The sequence below is a fragment of the Geotrypetes seraphini genome, chromosome 11, assembly GCF_902459505.1.
Source record: "Geotrypetes seraphini chromosome 11, aGeoSer1.1, whole genome shotgun sequence".
In the NCBI taxonomy this organism is placed as follows: Eukaryota; Metazoa; Chordata; class Amphibia; order Gymnophiona; family Dermophiidae; genus Geotrypetes; species Geotrypetes seraphini.
Window position 1 is genome coordinate 127,337,931 of NC_047094.1, and position 22,105 is coordinate 127,360,035.

The 22,105-nt window shown below is 41.2% G+C and overlaps 1 protein-coding gene across 2 annotated transcripts in view; it reads left to right on the forward strand.

Annotated features, from left to right (window-relative positions):
* The window catches only part of LOC117369098 (IgGFc-binding protein-like), a 146,448-nt gene that overhangs the window by 53,101 nt on the left and 71,242 nt on the right, over positions 1-22,105 (forward strand). For both annotated transcript variants that reach the window (XM_033963095.1, XM_033963094.1), the window contains exons 9-11: positions 4,391-4,967; positions 12,154-12,749; positions 14,837-15,407. In XM_033963095.1, coding sequence (XP_033818986.1) covers positions 4,391-4,967; positions 12,154-12,749; positions 14,837-15,407 — 1,744 coding nt within the window. The remainder of the gene's footprint in view (positions 1-4,390; positions 4,968-12,153; positions 12,750-14,836; positions 15,408-22,105) is intronic.

A 22,105-nucleotide genomic window follows, 5' to 3' on the forward strand; every position in this document is an offset into this window, starting at 1 on the left:
CGCGCCGCCATGGATATTGCTTCTGCCTAAGCCGCCTCCACCGCTGGGAATCCCTCCATCCTGCTCACCCCTCTTTGTCAAAGCCAACCCAACCCCAGTCCTCACTACTCTCAGCTGGATCTGACCTCTCCCCAGTTCCCGACTAACCCACCTACCAATTCCCCGCCGCTGTATTTTAAAAACTTTGGGCAGCCAGCAGCACAATGAAACCAGCCTCAGAAGTATTCTTTCACCAGAAAAAACACTTCCGAGGCAGGCAGATGGCGGGAGGCTGGCTTTGTTACGCCTCCAGCTGCCCAAAGATTTTAAAATACAGCAGCGGGGAGCTGGTAGGTGGGGAAATTGGGAACTGGGGAGATATTGGATCCAGCTGAGAGGAGTGGGAGCTGGAGTTAGGAGTAAAAGAAGGACAGATGCTGAATGGGCTGGGGTTTAGGGAGGGAGGGAAAGAAAGATGCTGGCGAGTGAGAGAACAGAAAAAGAGAATTGTTAGATATAGAAGGATGAAAAGGGAGAAATGTTGGATATGTTGGGGGAGAGGGAACAGGGGGACAGATTGAAGGGGATGCAAGGTGGAGGAATATTGGACATAGTGATAGAGGGAGAGATGTGGCATGGTGCTGGAGAGCGGTGATAGGAGAAATGGGCATGGGGCTGGTGGGCAGTGGTAAAAAATGCAGCACATGCTCCAGGGGATGAGAGAGGGAGAAATGTTGGATGTGGTAGTAATAGAGGGGGTGGGAGAGATGCCTGAATCTTGCAAGACAGATGGACAATGAGAGAGAGAGGGGGAGACTTATTGCCAATAGGGGTGTAGGAGAGAAGAAGAAAAGTTGAACTCATGGAGGGACAGTGAGCGAGAGATGGTGGTTGGGGAAGGGAATGAGGTCCAGAGGAGATGAAACATGCAGGAGGCAGAAAGAAAGAAATATTGGATGCACAGTCAGAAGGAAGTGCAGCCAGAGACTCATGAAATCACCAAATGTTTAGAATACTAGTATATATATATGCATAGGTATGCACTTATGTGCATATATACCAGTACACTTCTTAAGTGTTATTTAGTAAATACACAACTACAAATCGACAGAGCACTTGTGTGCCGCTCTAATAAGACTGGCCATTACATTTGCTGCTGTCAGACAGATATGTACTTTACTATTTCATTCAGATCTTTGATAGTGGAAGGGGGGGGGTCAATGACTGCTATGGGAACGTGTGTGGGAGGTATGCCTTCATCTCTCCAGTGGTCATCTGGTCCGTTTAGACACCTTTTTGGCCCTTGTTCATTTTTAAAACAGGTCCAACCCCAGACATCGAAATGTATCCTGGACATTTTGTGAAATGTTCGATTATCACTGCAAAACATCCAAGTTTTAACCTGCCCAAAACACCCCCCTACATACCCCCTTGAGATATAGACGCACTGCAGATGAATAGCTTAGAAAAACGTCTAGGAAGTAAGTTTTGAAAATGGCGATTTGAACATTTTGGCGATTAACACGTCCAAATGCCACTTTATATCATTTTTGGGATGTCTCTGTTTTGAAAATGAGGCCCATAGCATCCTAAAAAAAACCAGTCACACCAGCTTCCTCCGTATTTAACTTTATTTGTGGATTAACTTTAATCTCTAGCTTTTTTGGACAAAGAGCCATTTTCTCAGCAGGCAAATTAACTCTCCTGCTCTCTGGCTGGAAGTAGGGAACAAGTAGAACAGTTCAGTTTAGTAAATACTAGGGCTACCATACATCAGGATTTACCCAGACATGTCCTCTTTTAGATGACTATCCAGGTGTCCTGGCAGTTTTTATAAATTGGAGAGTTTGATTGTCCAGGTTTAAAAAAATGAAACAGGGAATATAGAGAAATACCGGACCACACTACAGGGAAAGATGCTGTTCCCATGTGCAGGGAAGGGGGAGGGAGAAAAAGGAAGGAAGCAAAGTCTTGAATACAAGGATGAAAGGTGGCGGGGAGAGTGCAGAGATCAGATGAGGGTGGAGTGGTGATAGATGAGGAAATGAGGAAGAGAAGGGTGAGATATTAGAGACATATGAGAGAGAATGTGATGCTGGGAAGGGGGTCAGCAGAGAAAGATGAAGGAAAAGACAAAGAGAGATATGCTGACTCTGGTGCAAGAGAAAGAGAAAAGAGGGGGCTACTGAAAGGAGAGACAAGGACACACAGGTGTGATGGAGACAAAGAGTGCAGAAGTTGAGCATGGGAGATGGACAGGGACATAGAGGGAATGATGTTGGACACGGATGAAGAAGAAATGTCAAATAGAGCAGAAACTTTGGAAAGAGCAGAAGATAAATTAGGGATGGAGGAACAGAGCAGAAGCTGGATGGGATGGTTGGGCGATCAGTGTAGAAACTGGATGGGACTCAGGGCTGTGGCTAGAGGGGTTCATAGACAAAAGCACGCGACGACAACCCAGCGCAGACAATTGAGCGCAAGGCGGAAGTGCGCAGAAGGAAAACAGTATTTTAAGGGGCTCTGATGGGGGGTGTTGGTGGGTAACCCCCCCAGTTTACTTAACAGAGATCGCGCCGGCATTGTGGGGGGCTTGGGGGGTAACCCTCATTTACTGGAAACTTAACTTTTTCCTCTCTTTTTAGTTTTCAGTATAATGTGGGGGGTTACATCCCCCCAAACCCCCCACAATGCCAGCGCGATCTCTGTTAAGTAAAGTGGGGGGGGTCCCCCCATGACCCCCGTCGGAGCCCTTTAAAATACTGTTTTTCTTCGGCGCACTTCCACCTTGTGCTCAGTTGTCTGCGCTGGGTTGTTGGCATGCCTTTGTCGTCACGCGCTTGGTTCATAGACAAAAGCGCGTGACGACAAAGGTGCGCCTTTGTCATCACGCGCTTTTGATCTGTCACCGGCTAGAGGAACAGGGCAGAAAATGACAGAACTGGCAGTTGGTAGATATGAGTGTGGAGTATGTGGCTAGGTTGGAAGAACGAGTGAAAGTATGAATTGTGAAATGGAGAGTAAGGGAAAAGGGATAAAACATGGACAATGGCTGAAATGTAATGTGAATGATCTAGAAGGCTGGAGAGAGGATGAAAGGCTCAGAAATGGATGAAGGCACTGAGGAGGAAGGAAGGAATTGAGTGAGGGTAGAAATGGGTTAAATGGGTTAAAATGGTGAATGAGGCAATAAGAGATGAGGTGGAGAGTAAGATAGAAGAATGGCCCTAAAGGCAAGGAGAGGCAGGGATAGAGCTGGAGCTGGTGAAGGGATGAGAGAATGAGTACAGAGGGAAGGGGAGGAGAATAAGAGACTTGGGAAGGAGAGAGTACCGGAAAGCTGGTAGGTAGATGAAAGAAGGAAACTAAGAAGAGGGTGAGAGAAAGGAAGAATGAGTGTAAAATCAAATAGGTATATAAAGGCAGAGAAGAGAAAAAGGGGGAAAATGCATAAAAATAAAGATTAGTGGCAGACAGATGAAGAGAAGGAAAAGAAGAAGACAAAAGAAATGGGAGAGGAAACCTGGAAAATAATATAGGAGAACACTGACACAAAGAAATTGAAAAAGAGACTGGAACCAACACAGTTCTACATATGCCAATGGGAAGGCTGTGCGGCCAGTATGAGCACTGTGTTTGTCCAAGCTCACTGCCAGCGAAGATCTACTGTTTAAAAATTATGCTGGTGGAGGGAGTGAGTTAAGAAACTGGTTTAAATACAGGTAGCAACCATTTTTATTTTTTTCTGCCCTCTTTTTGTCTCTGCAAATATGATAACTCTTACAACATTCCCCTCACAGCTGAATTTAATTGGCTTTTTTATCCTCTCTCTCTCACACACACACTCTCAATGCCTGGTGCTTACTTTTCCCATCACTGCAACTATTTACTATATATAAAAAAAGAGTACCTTGTACCTTCCCACTTTGTGTTGATGCCAAAGGTCTTCTAAGGACACAAGCATCTCTGCCTTAATCATCCCAGGTTCTAGCTTGGCTTTTTTCCCCCTTTGTCCTTAGAGAATTCCTTTTCAAGGTCCCAGGGAAATTTATAAGCTGCAACGGGAAGCTAGCCTTTTCTTCCCTTTGCTCCTCTAGGCCATTCAGCTGGCTAATCTCTAGGTTATATGGTTAGGCTAAAGGAAAATGTAACTTCACCCAGTCTTGCTTGTCCTATAGAAACTCTATTTTGAAATTGCTCCCTGAGGTTTGCATTGACTCAGAGAAGACCTGTTAACACCATATCATGTGGTACTCAGTGTTTCTCACAGCTGAAAAGTTATGACCTAGCTTATTAGATTACCCTTGCTGGATTTGGTTGTATGTATTCAGCATTAAACAGTAATTGGGTCTCTGAAAATGCAGTATTCTTATACTTAAAGAAAAGGTTTTCTGTCTTTTTTCCCCCTTAGGTGAATGATGTGTTTTACAACCTGCCATACAACTTTCAAAATAAACTCAGAATCTCTCAGAATGGGATCAATGTCATTCTCACAACAGACTTTGGCTTAGAAGTGATTTATGACTTGATGTACCATACCACAGTCAGCATCCCCACAAGCTACAGGGGGCACATGTGTGGTTTATGTGGGAACTACAATGAGGACAAGACTGATGATTTTCAGCGCCCTGATGGCAGGCTGGCCCCTAACCCCATCCTATTCGGTTCTTCATGGGTGGTGCCTATAACTAATGAGTATTGTGACCATGGCTGTGGTGGCATTGGAGATCCTTGCCAAGACTGTGAAGAAGAGCAGATGACTTTGTTCCAAAGCATCAAGTACTGTGGTATCATTATTGCCTCGGATGGTCCTTTCAATGATTGCTACTCCTCTGTAGACCCCAATTTCTACTCCAGTAGCTGCATTTTTGATCTCTGCTTTGGGAATGGGAGTCTTACAATCCTCTGCCAAAACATCCAGAGCTATGCAGAGGCATGTCAGTCTGCTGGCATCCCCATCCAACCTTGGAGGAGCCCCTCCTTCTGTCGTAAGTTGGTATCTGTTAAACAGAAAGAGAGGCAGTTAGCACAGCTAGTGGTACTGTGTATAGAACCAGGTGGAGGACAAAGATTAACTACAAAGGATGGCAAATCTATTATGCTTTAGCTTCACTTCATATTTGCCTTTCTAGAGAGGCCAAAGTGGTGAAGTTATTATATAGATTAAAGAAAATCAAATTAGAAATTAGAGGATCCAATGATGAATCAATCAATTTAAAGGATGTATACCATAAGAGGAAATTTGATATGAGAATATAGGTAAAAGATAATTTTATGGCATAAATTACATCAGTCCCACGCAAAAATCACAGAATGTAATAGAAATCATGAAAAGTAAAGGGATACACCAAAATGAGCAATAAATTTAACACCTTTCAATAGTAGTTCCGATAGGGTACAGTAGGCATTTCCCTATCCCCAGAGGGCTTACAAATGTAAAGGACAACTCTATTACCAAGCACCTAAGATTAGGCACCCCTTTGCGTGTATATGCACATGAAAAAGTAGTACTTAGGACTAAGGCCTGGATTCTCAAAACATAACGTTGCCTTTAACGTGGTCATTAAGCTTGCTCCAGCCGGTTTAGTATGTATTTTAGCGGCAGATTCTTAAAACAACTTAGGGATCTTTTCACAAAGCTCCGATAACGTTTTTAGCGCGCGCTAGACGCTAATGCCAGCATTGAACTGGCATTAGTTCTAGCCACGTTACACAGGTTTAGTGCGTGCTAAAATTCTTCGTGTGCTAAAAATGCTATCGCAGCTTTGTAAAAGGAGCCCTTACTAGCACCCTCCATTTCCGGGCAATTCATCATCGCTGAGTGATTCTTCAAGTGCGGCTTCGGCTTTTGGCAACCAAAAATGATAAAAAGGATGGGTTGACTTCCCTATGAGGAGAGGCTAAAGCAGCTAGGGCTCTTCAGCTTGGAGAAGAGACTGATCAGGCGTGATATGATAGAGGTCTATAAAATAATGAGTGGAGTGGAAAGGGTAGAGGTGAATCATTTATTCACTTGTTCCAAAAATAATAGGACTAGGGGACATGCGATGAAGTTACTAAGTAGTAGATTTAAAACAAACCAGAGAAAATATTTCTTCACACAATGTGTTATAAAACTCTGGAATTCGTAGCCAGAGAATGTAGGGAGATCAGTTAGCTTAGTGGGGTTTAAAAAAGGTTTAGATAATTTCCTAAAAGAGAAATCCACAGGCCATTATCGAGATGGCTTGATGAAATCCACTGCTTATTCCTAGGATAAGCAGCATAGAATCTGTTTTGCTATTTGGGATCTAGCTAACTTCCTTTCGTTTACTGGTACAGCCTTCTATCTTAAGTATTCTCAATTATTGTAACATTATATATCTAGGTGCTTACAAGAAAATTTTCAAAAAATTGAGAGCAATTCAGAATACTGCCGTTCGCCTCATTTTTGGTTTTAAAAAATGGGAGCATATCACTCCTTTTTATTTGAAACTCAGTTGGTTGCCGATAGAGTCGAGAATTCTGTTCAAATTTTCTTATATTTGTTATAAATCAGTTTCGGGTTTGTTACCAGGTTATCTTGTGTCTCATTTTTCTTTGAATATACTGTTTAAACTCGACAGTGATCTTAACCATCTGAGATAGTAAACACCTATTATCATACGGTGTGAAATTCCCCGTAGCCAAAGACCACAAGACCAAGCTAAGTAGTGCTTAATATTTTAAGCCTTGAGTCTATATAAAACTGTTTAAGAAATAACAAAAAAAATTTATTACAAAAGCAAAAAGAGGTTAGAAAATATAAAAGGATCCAATGAGGAGCTTCCACATAAAGCTTAGAGCAATGAATGAGTTTGAGCTCTGAGTGGTGGCCTGAGGTTCCAAAAAAACTGTATGATAATAGGTGTTTACTATCTCAGATGGTTAAGATCACTGTCGAGTTTAAACAGTATATTCATTGAAAAAACCACCTAAAAAAATCACATAATAATTGTGCATTGTAAGCTCATTTTTCTTTGAGTCACACCAAAAAGACCACACGTAGAGTGCACATGTTTTCATATCCCTCCATAAAATTCTGTCATTATAAGACGTTCCTTGAGAGAACCTTCTCATTTCAAGCCGCTAAATTGAATGTATGGCTTGGAAAAATTATGTTAGCGGTCTAACTCTTTAATAGGCTGATATCTTAATGCATTCTGCTTCATTTTTTCAATCAAGTTCCTTATATTCAACTTGATGTATTTTATCTGTTCTATGTATTACTTCTTTCCCTGCCATGCCAGTATCTTCTGCATTATATTGTAAATGCTTTCTGTCTTTATCTGTTTTTAAGTCCATTATTCTAATTTGTATTTTATCTGTATCCCATGTATTAGCTCACCTTGTTGTGAACCTCCTAGAACTTTTTCGGTATGGAGGTATATAAAAATAAAATTATTATTATTATTATTACTTGGAACCTGGGTTGGACACTGTTGGAAACAGGATATTGGGGTTTGATGGACCTTCGGTCTATCCCAGTATGACAATTCTTATGTTCTTAAGAGTGATTAGTCAAATACAGAAAATAAATAATAAGTATAAATCCATTTTGCACATCTATCTACAATAAATTTTACCAAAATCCAAACTACGAGTATAATCAAGACTATTTAAATTTACTGACCAGCAAATTGGGTGGATCAATATTTTCCTATTCAGCCTTAGCACTATAAAAGGTTAGGAAGGGCTGTAGCTCATTGGCTGAGCTGCTGCCTTTACACCCAGAGGTTGTGAGATCAAATCCCAGTGCTGCTCTTTGTGACCCTAGGCAAGTCGCTTAATCCTACAGTGCCAACTGCTTTGAATGGCAGCTTTGAAATACCAAAGCAACAAAAAAAGGCAGTATACAAGTCCCCATTCCCATTAGGCATGGTGATAAGTGTCAAACATGATTGTGGATAGGCTGCTAAGTCCCCAACAAATACTAGCTACAGACATCCCTGCCACAGATTAAACATTATACTATACCGCCTGCCTATTTAATCCCCTAGGAGTCACTGTGTTCCCAATAAAATGTTGTTCCTTATGCAGCAATATTTGAGAAACATTATTCCCTTTCTCCAGGATGACTTGTAGCAACACCACACACTTTAAATCCTCAAAGGAATGTCCTGCAATATCCAATGGTCAGTCAACAGCACTTGCCTTTGTTGGTGCTTAATGCAACTTAAATATTCTGCAATCCATTCTTTAATTGGATATTTAGTTTGGTCTATATAATAAAGACCTCATGGACATATAGTGCAATAAACAAACAGAGGTTTGTATAAGATCACAAATAAAACAGCTTATTACTCTGAGACACAATGTCTGTAGTTTCAGTCATAGAAGAACAATAAATACATTGGCCACTTTTATGGTGACTCAGAGGCTGCTGTAATTCTTGCTGGGTTAAAATCTCATTCAAATTCCTATGTCTTCGATATGCTATTTTAGAGATGCACATCTAAAATGGGTCAATATTTATGTAAAGCATCACGAATCTTATGCATGTTTAGAAAATAAAGGTAAAACACATACCAGAGAATTTGAACCACACACTGTTTGGAGACAAAGCAGTCAATCATGATGGGCAATACAGAGCTCTCTTATAGGCTTTTTTAATGGACCCAATCAAGTAACCACTATAAATACACCTCTTATTCATATCTGTGGCTTGCAATTTAAATTCCTGAACACTAATGCATAAGCTATACATAAGGAACTGACCAATAGGGATGCTGTCTGTCAATAATTTGGGGTGGCTACAAATATAATGCAGGAGGAGTGCTTCCGATGAATTGCATAAAATTGGTTGTTACATGTTATATCTACCTGAGCATCTAAAAATACAATTCTGGCGACGTGAAACTGACATGTAAACTTGATATTTGTGTCATCCTTGTTAACTTACCCTTGAAACTCTTGTAGCAACTCCTGATTGCTACCCCAAACTATGATGACTTCATGGTTGATCCCACACTGTGATGATAAACCTCTTCAATAACTTGATATATTGAAAATACATAGTATATGCTATTCCTCAAATGTTTATGGGGAAAAGGAAAGAAGGTACCAAGCCTCGAGGCAAAGCAGAGGCACTGGAGAGGTCAAATCCAACTTGTGGTCACAAATCCTTTATTTACAGTTTGAAACAAAGATTAATATCAAGTTTTTTCAAAAAATTGCTAAAGCGAGCAAAGTTCCACAAAAGCAAAGTCCTGACTAGGATCCAAGTTTCGGCGATTCCGTCACCTTCTTCAGAGGATAATAATGAACTTGCAATGTGCTACGAATGGTGCGTGTAAACGCGTCGGCATCTCTACTTCCAAAAAGAAGCACCAAAAGTCTTTGCTTTTGTGGAACTTTGCTTGCTTTAGTAATTTTTGGAATAGACTTGTTATTAATCTTTGTTTCAAACTGTAAATAAAGGATTTGTGACCACAGGTTGGATTTGACCTCTCCGGTGACTCTTTTCGTTTATACTCCTCAAATATTGTCATATACAAACAATCTATAGAGGGAGCCATTGAGGCACCATCGCTGCCCCTTTTTAACTGCAAACATTGATGTTCATATTCAAAACAATGATCTGTATTGCCATCATGATTGACTGCTTTATCTTCAAACAGTGTGTGGTTCAAATTCTCCAGTATATGTTTTACCTTTTTTCCATATGTGCATTTGATCTGTGATATTTTTTACATATACGTTTATTGACCCATTTTGTATGTGCAGCCCTAAAATAGTTTATCAAAGACATAAGAATTTGGGTGAGATTTTCATCTGTTATAATTATCAGCAAGAATTACAACAGTCTCTGGGTCACCATAAATGTGGTCAATGTATTTATTGTACTTATATGGCTAATTGTACCAACAGCTCTTTCTTTTCTTTAGAAAATACAGACTTATTCATATAATGTTGAATCAACTGTATCGCTTCTCCTTGAGAATGTTAGTATACAGTGAAGTAACATCATGAAGTGAGATAGACTGACTGGCCAGGGGTGTTATGGACCTCTGGAGGGGGTAAGGAGAATTGTCCATTGTGAAAGCTCTGCAAATTTGATATCTGTTTCCATGATGAGTAGTAGGGCTGAAGTTAAACTGAATATATGTGTTGTGGTTTTGGTCACTGTTTTATGTTTTTATTGTCTTTTTGTATGGTTTGTATTGTCACCGTGTGTCACCAGGCCGGGCTGCGCCCAAGTGGTTATGGCCGAGAGAGCCCAGAGCACACGGCGCTGACCAAGCAGTTAATCAGTTCCCAATTGGAGTGGTGGATCAAGTAATAAAAACACCTGGATTGATTCCAACTTAAAGTACTTTATTCCATTTGGAACTTCAATTTTCAGAAAAAACCCAAAATAACATTCATAGTTCAAAAGAAAACTTGGCTTTCAAAGACATAGTCCAAAATGGCCTCCCCTTGGGCCGTGTCTCTCCTGGTCCATTCAAACTTCTGGTATCAGAGACTCCTTACTATTCCCAGTGCTATCTTCAACTGGTTTCAAAAATGCTTTCATACAGTTTCTTATTCAATTTCTTATTCAAAATTATTACTGGCAGCGTCAGATTGGATCTTGCCTCTGAACTCTTCTGACTGCAGAGCTCAAGGCAGAAGGGGCCTCCTCCCACAGTGACCATTGGTTGTGGTCCGTCCCCTAGGACCCACAATCCAGTCTAAAAGAAAACCAAAAAGGAAAAAATATCCCAAAAGATTACTGCCAGGGCTGTGCAGTGCAAACTGCCACAGCCTAGAAAAACTCAGGTTCGTTCAAAAGAAGCTTGCAAGAACCTTCACAAGGCATTAAGCTTTACAGTAAACTTTCCCAAACTTGAGTTTACTGGGGCATCCCGCCCCTTTACTTCCGCAACAAATTAATAAACCATTTTAACTTCTAAGTTTGTTATTTGGGCAAAGTTCCAGCATGACCTCAATTTAAACACACTCAGTTTCCATGTCCCACAGGTCAGTTTCAGTATTGCTCTCATTAAAGTCCATGACTTCTTCAGGGTCTACATACTCTTCATTCTCAGAAACTTCACTCACAAAATCTTCTAACATTTCAGAATCAATATGGTTAGATCTGACCTGTGTATTCTGTTGAGGTATGCTGCTTCGGGTCCTAGGAACTGGTCTTCCTTCACTACCATGTTTCCTCTCCAGCATGGGTTGGTTCAGTGGCTGCTTCCCCTCCGAGCACTGCTGCTGGCTCTTATAAGCCTCGGGATAATGTGCTACAGGTGTTGCTTGTTCCTGGCTAAAGTGGAGACTAGAATGTTCTTGGTGTCGCCTTGAACTGGGTTCCCCATGAATGTTGTGAGTTGCCTTGTAAACATTACATTTCCCCTAGGAACACTATTCTCAGCACTATTAGTTCCACCTGCATATTGTTCCCACTTCCTTAATTCAGGTGAACGCAAATAGGTATTTTCCTGCTCCTGACTGGTTATAGTTCTGGGTTGGGGTGTTGGTAGGGTTCTTCCACTTTGGGACCATACTTTCCCTTGCCTAGCCCTAGCCACAGGCATCTTCTTACCACCCTTCTCAGTAATAGGATCTACCCTGTGACAGTATGTAATGGTATTTATTATATCAGTTCATCTGTACTTCGCTTTGTATAAGGTGAATAATAAATAAATACAGTACAATGCAAATACTTCACTTATGAATTCAGCCAAGTCAAAATAAATAAATACTGTACTGTAGGCAGGTTAAAACTAAGAAATAACTCTATCTTATTATGGCATTTCCCACTAGTTATCTTCAAAGTGGGACTTGAACCTTCAGCCATGGTTTATAGGCAGCTGCTCTAACCATTACACTATGGTTCTGTTTGAAGTGAGACTTGACGATCCACATAGCTAACTGGGCAAAGTTAGGATTGCTATTTATGCGGTCCTACATGCCCAGTTAACTATGTGAGCACCAGCACTGAATTCTACCAACACCTAATTCCTGGCTTTTCCCCCAACTCCATCCCCGGAATATCCTGCTCCTGTCCACTTTAAAAATGACCAGCTAGTCTAATGTTCGATGACACTGCCTGACTGTCTGATTAAGTGCTGCTGAATATCTCCTGCTTGCTTAAGTCACTTTGAATATTGGGCCTACTGAGAATTTCTTTGTACTTTAATTTGACCTATCTGGGGTTTTTTTCAGCATACACCTGCCCAGAAAATAGCCACTTTGAGCTTTGTGGACCTGGTTGCCCTTCTACCTGTTATGGCCTTGTGTCTTCAATGGACTGTGAGGTTCCTTGTGAAGAAGGGTGCTACTGTGACAATGGATTTATCCTGAGTGGAGATAAGTGTGTCCTAAGTGAAGACTGTGGCTGTGTGTACAAAGATATATACTACAAGAAATGGGAGACATTCTATCCTGAAGACACGTGCCAACAGAAATGCAAGTGTGGAGAAAATGGAGTTGTTGGGTGCCAAAAATTTACTTGTGGTCACAATAAGGAATGTAAAGTGTTTAATGGCGTGAAAGGCTGCTATCCAACTGGATATGGTAGATGCATTGTGTCTGGTGATCCTCACTACCTTTCCTTTGATGGTGTCACCTTTGACTTTCAAGGAACATGTATCTACACTTTAGCTGAAGTCTCTGGTGATGACACAACACTGAAGAAGTTCTCAGTCTTGGTAGAGAATGAAAACTATGGAATTGTAAAGTCTGCAGTGACAAGGATGGTGATAGTTTCTGTATATGGGTATGATGTTACTATTGAAAGAGGAATGAAATGGGACGTAAAGGTGAGTAAAATATGTGCTGATTATTTTAGTGTAGTATCGATGCTGTCTGTCTATATGATTCTTGGGTGAAAACAAATATAGAAACTACTATTATATAAGGTATGCATTATTTTAATGAAGAAATTATAGTTGGGATTGATGGTTTAATGCATTTCAATTATTTTAAGTTGTTACAGGTTTCTGACTAGTTTGCTGAATGAGAATCATACTTTAAACTAATGGGGTTTCAGGTACCTTTTGAAATATATACTATGGTCTGGATATAGTAAAGCAGGCGTAAGGGCTATTGTTGTGGTGTACAGATGGATACAGTAAGTTTTGGGTGGGTTTTGGAGGGCTCACTATACAATGTAAGCAGCTTATGTTGAAATATGTACCTGGGAATTTTTAATGTGATGTTTACTGCAGTACTCCCTAGAGTGCCCTTTTGCTCTGCTCAGATGTCTGCGGCCAGTTAGCTAATAATGTTGGCTACTTGTACATCCCAATGGCTTGTTTGTGTGTTTTTTTTATCATTTGGACATTTTTGTATTCAAAAATGGCCTAAAAAGATAGATGCACCAAAGGGCCAAAACGTCTACATAGATCATTAAAAAAAAGACGGAAGTCTTGCGGTTTCAAAAAATGGACATTTTCTCTACTGGATTTTTTGGATGCCTTTCCCAAAATGTCCAAACTCAGACTTAGATGTCCTATTGAAAATGCTTCTCATAGTATCCCAGACAGATGTACCTTTTTCCAAAATCTTCCAAATTGGGACATCATGAGGGGCATTTTTGATAGGACATCTAAGTCAGTGTTTGGACATTTTGAGAAAGATGTCTATCTTTTTTTTATAAATTATCTAGACATTTCAACTCTTAAGTACGTCTATCTTTTTTTAGCCATTCCCAAATATAAAGATGACCACATGAAAATACATAAAAGCAAGCTGTTCAGATGTGGTACCCAGTTGTCCTACCCCCAACAGAACAGCTTGCCATCAGCTGATTGCGGCAGGGGAACACTTAGACGCATGTAAAACAGCTCTAAGTAAGTTCCACCTTGGACATCCTGGGAAAGCTTCAATTATTGCTGCAGGACATCCAGGTTTAAGCCCGCCTGGTGCCCACTCAACACCTCCCAACATGCTCCTGTAGGATCTGGATTTTCAATGACTTGGAAGTCCTGCTAGATGTTCAGAAAGTTAATTTCAATTATTGGCACTTGGACATCCTGGCTATTAAGTCATCCAAGTGCCGACTTAGGCTGTTTTTTGGACATTTAAATGTTTTGATTATGAGCCTGTATGTATGTGGATAAGGCAGACTAAATATTTCATGAGGTCATAGATTTCTCTACAGTGATATTTTTCTTTGATATGTTGAACTTTTCCAAACACTACTTTTTAATTTGCAATTTTATGCTGATAAATGTGTAAAAATGGAGTTTTAATATAATGCACTGTTCCCCAGCAAGCATATTTTCGCCTGCTTCAATATTTGGATGGGGTGAGCTGGGGGAGGGGGACTTTCATTGTTATTTCATTTTGAAACCAGAGAACTTACTTTGAAGTGCATGATTTGTGGATGCTTCACTGCAGATACAATGTCAGGTGTGTATGTGCCCTAATGTTCTGTAGCATTTCCCTTTGAAAATGAACTTTGCAGGTCTGGAATTAATGTGTAACCCTCCCACACAGTTTGATTTTTGATCCCTTGGTTTCTAACAAATTTAGGGCCCCTTTTCCAAAACCACAGCAGTGAGACCCAGCGCAGCAAATGTAGTGGAGCCCATTTGCCGCAAGGTAATTACTACTGCAGCTTTGTAAAAGGGGTTGATAGCAGCAGTTGAAACCTATAATTTTCTTTTAAAACACCAAGCACCTGCAGCATAAGTGATGAGGAGAGCTTCCATTGGTTTAATTCAAAAGAGAATGAAAAATTTGTTTCCTTATAAATGGATTCTATGCCTACTGTGTGAGGCTATCAATTCATATAAATTAGTGTCTGGCAATGTGCGATTATATTTTTTAATAGTGTGATAAATAAACTAAGACCCAATTATTATTTTTTTTCACATTGTACATTTTCAAATTTGCAACACAGGTCAACAAAGAACTTTACCTTCTACCATTAATGCTGGAGAATGGGAAGATCTTAATAAACCAAGAAGGAAATAATATTGTTCTTCAGACTGATTTTGGACTCATGGTTCTTTATGATGCTGTGTATTTTGTTTTGGTGAAAGTCCCCAGTATCTACAAAGGGCAAATGAGTGGTTTGTGTGGCAACTATAACAGTGACAAAAGTGATGAGTTTACTACCCCCAGTGGGAAAACTACCACAAGTGTGGATGAATTTGGCAAAGCATGGAAAGTGATAATTGATGGGTTTGAGTGTACTGATGGCTGTGATGACAACTGCTCTCCATGTGATACATGGACTCTAGCATTGTTCAATACCACAAACTACTGTGGCATCATCACCGATACAAATGGGCCATTCAAAGAGTGCCAAGGGCAAGTCAGCCCCATTGAGTATCTTAACTATTGCTTGTATGATTTATGCACAACAAATGAAATAGAAGACAACCTCTGTCAGAACCTTCAGGGGTATACAATTGCATGCCAGACTGCTGGAGCCACCGTCCACCAATGGAGAACTGACACCTTTTGCCGTAAGTGCTTCTAAGCCTATAAATTTGTCTCCCTTCTCCTGGTTATCCTCTGATTTTTCTCATTCACTTTCAAGGAATAACTATTTGAGATTATTTCTCATAAACAATTTATTTCTATTTTTTATATACACTGCTTATATCTTAAGTGGTTTACATTGAATAGTAGCAAGGTAATGTAAGTATTTTCGCTATCTATCCCGACAGGCTCACAATCTTAACTTCTTTTGTCAGGAAGGCAGCATAGAAGGCCTCTCTCATTTTTGCAATCTCTTTTATTTCTGACCATTACACCTTATTTTTTTTCCTACATAGCCTTTGTTAAGTGGCCAAAAATTTTTCATGCTTCAGGCCTTCCATTTAGCATTAAAATACCAAAGCTTCACTTTTTCCTTCTATCATTCTGCCCCATGACAATTGCTTATTCTTTCCATTCTAGCCATAATCAGGAAGCCATTTTTTCAATATTTTTAATCTGGAATGGATCATGGAGTCATTACATTTTTACTACTCAAGTTTCCTTAGGCAGCCATCCTGAATGCCCTATGATATCTTCCAAATTCCTTCCTAATGATTAGACAAAGAGGGCTGAGTACCTTGGAGGTTCTTGGTCAAGTCACATAATTTTTCATTTTCTCAGGAACAAACAGATTGCAAACCTTAGACAGAGTTGTGCAAGTAATATATTACTCAAGTTACATCTTATGGTTTATTATTTATTATAATTTAATATACCATCTGTCCTGAGGAGATAATGGCTCCCAGACGGCTAAATAGCACATAGCTATCTGGCAATTTTCAGTGGGAGATAGGTGACTATAGTCTCAAACTCACTGCCCCCGGGCTGCATGTGGCCCTCCAGGTGCTATTTTATGGCCCACGGTCTGGACGCGATGATTGAGTGCTTCCTTGCTGCAGTTGGTTGTTCTGTTGAAAGCCGAAGCTGGTGGCTGCTCTTTGTGTGATCTGCGCCTGAAAGTCGGAAGCCTCTCTGACATCATGACATCAGAGAAAAGGCTTCTGACACAGGCGCGTATCATGTGAGGAGCCGCCACCCGTGGCTTTCAACGGAACAACCGACTGCAGCAAGGAAGCCGGCCAGAAATGCTGCTGCTATACAAAGAAGGGAAAGGGGGAAGAGAAATGATACTGCTGCTGCTGCTGCTGGACAGGGAAGGGGGGGAGGAGAGAAATGCTGCTGCTGCTGCTGCACAGGGAAGGGGAAGAGAAATGCTGCTGCTGCTGTTGCTACACGGAGGAGGGAAGGGGAAGAGAAATGCTGCTGCTGCACCCAATTGGGGAGAGAGAGGGAAGGAGGAAGAAGGAAGACAAGAGAGAGGAGAGGGACGAGAGATGCCAAGTCCTTGGGGGGGGGGGGGGAGTGAAGGAGACAGATGCCAGACCAGGGGAAAGGAAGGAAGGAGGGATGGAGAGAAAGGAAGGAGAGAGATGTCAGACTATAGAAATAGGGGAAAGGAAGGATAGAGAGAGAGAGAAGAAGGAAGGTAATACATGGAAAAGTAGATTTTGAAAAGAAAGCAGAAAAATTGAATGTTAAGTTAATGCCAAAGATGGATGCAAGGCAGAAAGTGAAAACGGAGAGAAAAACAGTCAATGGACAAGAAGGCCCTGGAAACAAAGGTAGGGAAAATGATTTTTTTTTTCAATATAGTGATTGAAATGTATCAGTTTTGAGAAAAGAACGATGTTAAACTAACTGTGAGGGCCATAGAAAAATAGGGTACTTGGAGAGCTAAAGGAAAGATTTATAAACTATAAAGTTTTGCCTCATGCAAAATTGTCATTTCTTTAATAAGACATTAACTATATTTTCTGCGGCCTTCCAAGTACCTAAAAATCCAAAATGTGGTCCTGCAAAGGGTTTGAGTTTAAGACCACTGCTATAATCTGAATACCGAGGGGGGGGGGGGAGGGGGCTTTTGCTAAGGATATTATTTGTTGTGCTTTTTGAAGTGGTAGAAACACTTTAGCTCACAGAGTGGAGAGAAGTACTCTTATAAATCTGAGGATTAATTCAGATGGAGGGACAATTTTTTGAAATTTGTAAGGAGTCCTAGGAACCGCATAAGATGTATTGCAGAGTGGAGCGATGTTTGAGCTTGATAAAGGGAGGGGTGGGTAGGGTGGAGATCAGCTAGTTGTAATTTTATGAGAAAAATGAAGATGCTCTGCTTATGGAGATGGGCTGTGACTACCACCATGCACTTTGTGAATACACGAGGAGCAGAGGAAATTACAAAGGGAAATACCTTGTATTGGTAATGCCAAGAAAGGCATTTGAAACATATTTTCTGGAAGAAGGATGGATGGGAATGTGTGCAAAAGCATCAGTGATTTTTGAATAGAAACAGAAGGATGGTGAAACGTTAGTTCATTTTGAACTTTTCCTTAAGGATGTAGCGGTTCAACTCTCTAAAGTCTAAGGCCTCCATAGAGCTGGCATTAGTATTTTCAATGTAGCGCGGGGGTTAACGCGCGTGAAAAACGCCAGCGCACCTTTGTAAAAGGAGCCCTAAGATTCCTTTCTTTTGGAAATGAGAAAGTAATTTGAGTAGAAACCCAAGCCTATATGTGCTGGAGGAATTTCCTCTATATAAAAAGATTGAAGGAGAAATTTGATCTCAGTTTGAAGAATTATCAATTGTTGTACAGGTGGTGGATGGAAAGATGGAAATCGAGGAGGTAGGAGACTGGTGAGGTGTAGTCTATGCCCATTTCAAATGGTAGCAAGGACCCAGGAGTCCAAAGTAATTTGTGTCCATTGATGGTAAAAGGGAAACAACCTCCCCCCTACTGGATGATTGATTGATGTGGGGAGAAGGGAGATGCCAGAGGATGTGGTAAAAGTGGTTATTGAGGCTGATTTTAAATAAAGGTTTGGACAAGTTCCTGGAGGAAAAGTCCATAATCTGCTATTGAGACAGACATAGGGGAAGCTACTGCTTGCCCTGGGATCAATAGCATGGAAGGTTGCTACTATTTGGGTTTTTGCCAGGTACTTGTGACCTGTATTGGCTACTGTGGAAACAGGATACTGGGCTAGAAGGACCATTGGTGTATTCTTATGTTCTTATGACAGTCAAAAACTAGGAGTTGGTTTGTTGAATTTGAGTTTATTTTAAAGATTTCCAGTCTCTAGGATGTTGTCTGAAAGTCTGGTTGGAAGATTGTCTTTGATAAAAAATGTTGCTATAATTGTATTGAAGTTGATTATATTCCTTGAAAGGCTGGTATAATCTCTTATTTAGAAGAGGAGTGAGGTAGCGCAATATTATCAACGGTTAAATTTTGGAGAGTGGTATCATTTCTATCATTTTTGAGAAAAAATCCTCAAATTTTCACCAAAAAAAATCATCATTGACATGGGGATCATTAACTAACTTATCATAAACTTCTTCTCTGATCCAAGAGGCCTGAAGCCAAGCAATCCTACTAGCTACTATTGCAACAGATGCTGTTCTGGATGCTGTATCATATGGAATGCTATACCAGGCCATACGCAAGTATGTAGTATTGTCACGATGTTTAAGAAATTGTAAAAAATCTTTTTTATATCTTATTTTGCAAGCATTCTGCTAAAGGGGTCAAACTGTGGTCCAGACAAAACTTTTAAAGAGTTATTGGCTGCTTTCACTGAACTATGTAGTCTGTTGAAGATTGTAATCGTATTGTTTTAGCTGCTTTAAATAGATGCAAATTCCACTCTTTAAACCGAGAGCACTTACCCCCCGGAAGAAAAAGTCTCAGGTTTTCTTTTTAGGCAGAGCTAAATGCTCAAATCTCCTCCACCCACATGGGTGGAGGAGGTTTGAGCATTTAGCTCTGCCTAAAAAGAAAACCTGTGGCTTTTTCTTCCGGGGATAAGTGCTCTCGGTTTAAAGAGTGGAGTTTGCATCTATTTAAAGTAATATTTATTACCCACTCGCACCACATGAATTACTATTGTTTTAGCTGCTAAATTTCAGACCTTTCTTCAAGCTTTGCTAGGTCTTTGAAGAATGGTCTGAAATTTGGCAGCTAAAACCTGAAGGAATGTTAGTTGAGGGGGTGAAGACCTTATGTGCACGACAGAAGAGTTGGACTTGTGATGATCTTATGATGGCCAAACAAGTTGAAAAGGTGATGGTGAAAGCTAGAAGAATGCTCAGATGCATAGGAAGAGATATGACCAGTAGGAAAAGGAGGTATTGATGCCCCTGTATAAGACTCTGATGAGATCTCATTTAGAATATTGTGTGTAATTCTGGAGATCACACCTTCAAAAATATATAAAAAGATGAAGTCAGTCAAGAGGAAGGCTACTAAAATGGTGCATGGTCTTTATCATAAGGCGTATGGGGACAGACTTAAAGATCTCAATATGTATACTATGTACCCCCCTCCCCCTCCGCTGCCTTCATCCTGTTTTGTCTCCTCACCTGATTAATTGAATGAATCCTTGCTTCTCTGCCTCCCTACTGCAATGCTTTGAGGTCCCTGCGGCAATGTTTTAGGGATCCTTCTCCCTTGTTGTGAAGCTTTGAGGGGTTCTCTTTTCCCTGCTGCAATGTTTTGAGATGTGCTATGATTTTTTTTTAGTTTCCTCCCTGCTGCGAGTAGTCCTCCAATGAGATCCCTTCTTCTTTGCTGCAGCTGGGTTTTCCCACCGGAAGTTAAAGTCAGTTTGCAAAATTAAGTCTCCTGAGACTTGATGCAACGGAACCAGCCTCAACTTCCAGCATCACGACTCAAACTAAACTAAACTAAACTAAATCTTGGATTTATATACCGCATCATCTCCACTGATGGAGCTCGGCACGGTTTACATGGTTAGGGAAGGAACGGAAATCCAATGGAATTATATAAGTAAGAGAGGAGAGAGGTTTAGGTGTAAGAATGCCAGGAACGGGACGGGGTTACGTTTTGGAGAAGAGCCAGGTCTTCAGACGATTACGGAATGGTAGAAGTGGACTCAAATTGCGGAGAGGGGAAGGGAGACTGTTCCAGAGCTGAGCAATTCTAAAAGGGAGGGAAGAGCCAAGTTTACCAACAAGGGAGATGCCTTTTAGGGAGGGGTAGGATAGTTTTAATTTTTGCGAGGATCTAGTGGAGGTTGGATTTGAGGAATTCCAGGATAGCGGGATAAAAGGAGGGAGGATACCATGGAGGATCTTGAAGGTTAGACAGGCACATTTAAAGTGGACCCTGGAAATAACGGGAAGCCAGTGGAGTTTGGATAGGAGCGGTGAGACATGATCAAACTTACTTTTTGAGAAGATAAGTTTAGCCGCGGTGTTCTGTATTAGTTGGAGTCTGTGAATGCTTTTCTTTGTTACGCTAAGGTAAATGGAATTGCAATAGTCCAATCTGGAAAGGATAATGGATTGTACGAGGACGGCAAAGTGTTTTTGGTGGAAGCAGGACCTCGCTTTCCTCAGCATGTGAAGGCTGCAAAAACATTTTTTTATCAGGGAGTTGAGGTGGTCATTGAAGGATAATGATGAATCTATGGTGATGCCCAGAACTTTGCTAGAGAACTCCAGCTGTAGAGAGGAACCTGTGGGCAGTGGGATTGAGGTGGGTAATTGATCAAGTTTGGGGCCGAGCCATAGTAGTTTGGTTTTGGACTCATTCAATTTCATTTGTACAGTGTGAGCCCAAGATTGAAGGTTGGTTATGCAAGAAGAAATGTTAGCTACGAGATTGGTGAGGTTTGCATCGGTCTCGATGAGGACCAGGATATCGTCGGCGTAGGTGTAGAGTGTTTCTAGGGGGGATAGGTGGAGAAGGTTCAGGGAGGACATATAAATGTTGAAGAGGATGGGAGATAGGGGGGAGCCTTGTGGGACTCCACAGGTCGGTTTCCATGAGGAGGAGGAGGAACCATGTTTGGTGACGGTGTAAGAGCGAGAACGTAAGAAATTCGAAAACCAGTCGAGGACTGTAGAACTGATGCCTATCTCGGAGAGTAGGAAGATTAGAATGTCATGGTGGACGACATCAAAGGCAGCAGAGAGGTCGAATTGAAGGAGAACGGCAAATTTTTTATGAGAATGAAATTGTTGGATCTTCGAGATAAGGGAGGCCAGGAGGGTTTCGGTACTGAAGTTGGGTCTGAAGCCGTATTGATAGGGTAGGAGGATAGAGAATCTTTCCAGGTAGGCTGAAAGTTGGGAGGAGACGATGGACTCTAGCAGTTTGGTTAGGAGCGGAATGTTTGCTATTGGGCGATAATTAGATGGGGCGGAGGGGTCTAGGTCAGCTTTCTTTAGTAGGGGGGTCAGTGCAATGCGTCCCATTTCAGGGGAGAAGAGGCCCGATAATAGGGCAGAATTTATGAGTATAGTGAGAGAGGAGATGGCCTGAGCGGGAATTTTCTCAAATAGATAGGATGGGAATGGGTCCAAGGTGCAATTGCAGGATTTCAGTTTCAGACAGAGTTTGAGGACCTGGGAATCGGATACTTGCTCAAAGGTGGTCCAGGATCTATTGACTGGGATGGGGGTGGGGACCTTTGTAGTAGGATCGGGGGAGGCGGCCACCAGAGGATTGTAGGAGACTGCAGGAGGGAAGGAGCTTCTCAAGGCGGTGACCTTTCCGTTGAAGAAGTTTGCTAGTTGATCCACTGATGGGGAGGAGGGAAGAATAGAAGGGTTGGTGTTGGGGGTTAAGGAGCGCCAGATATGGAACAGCATACTGTT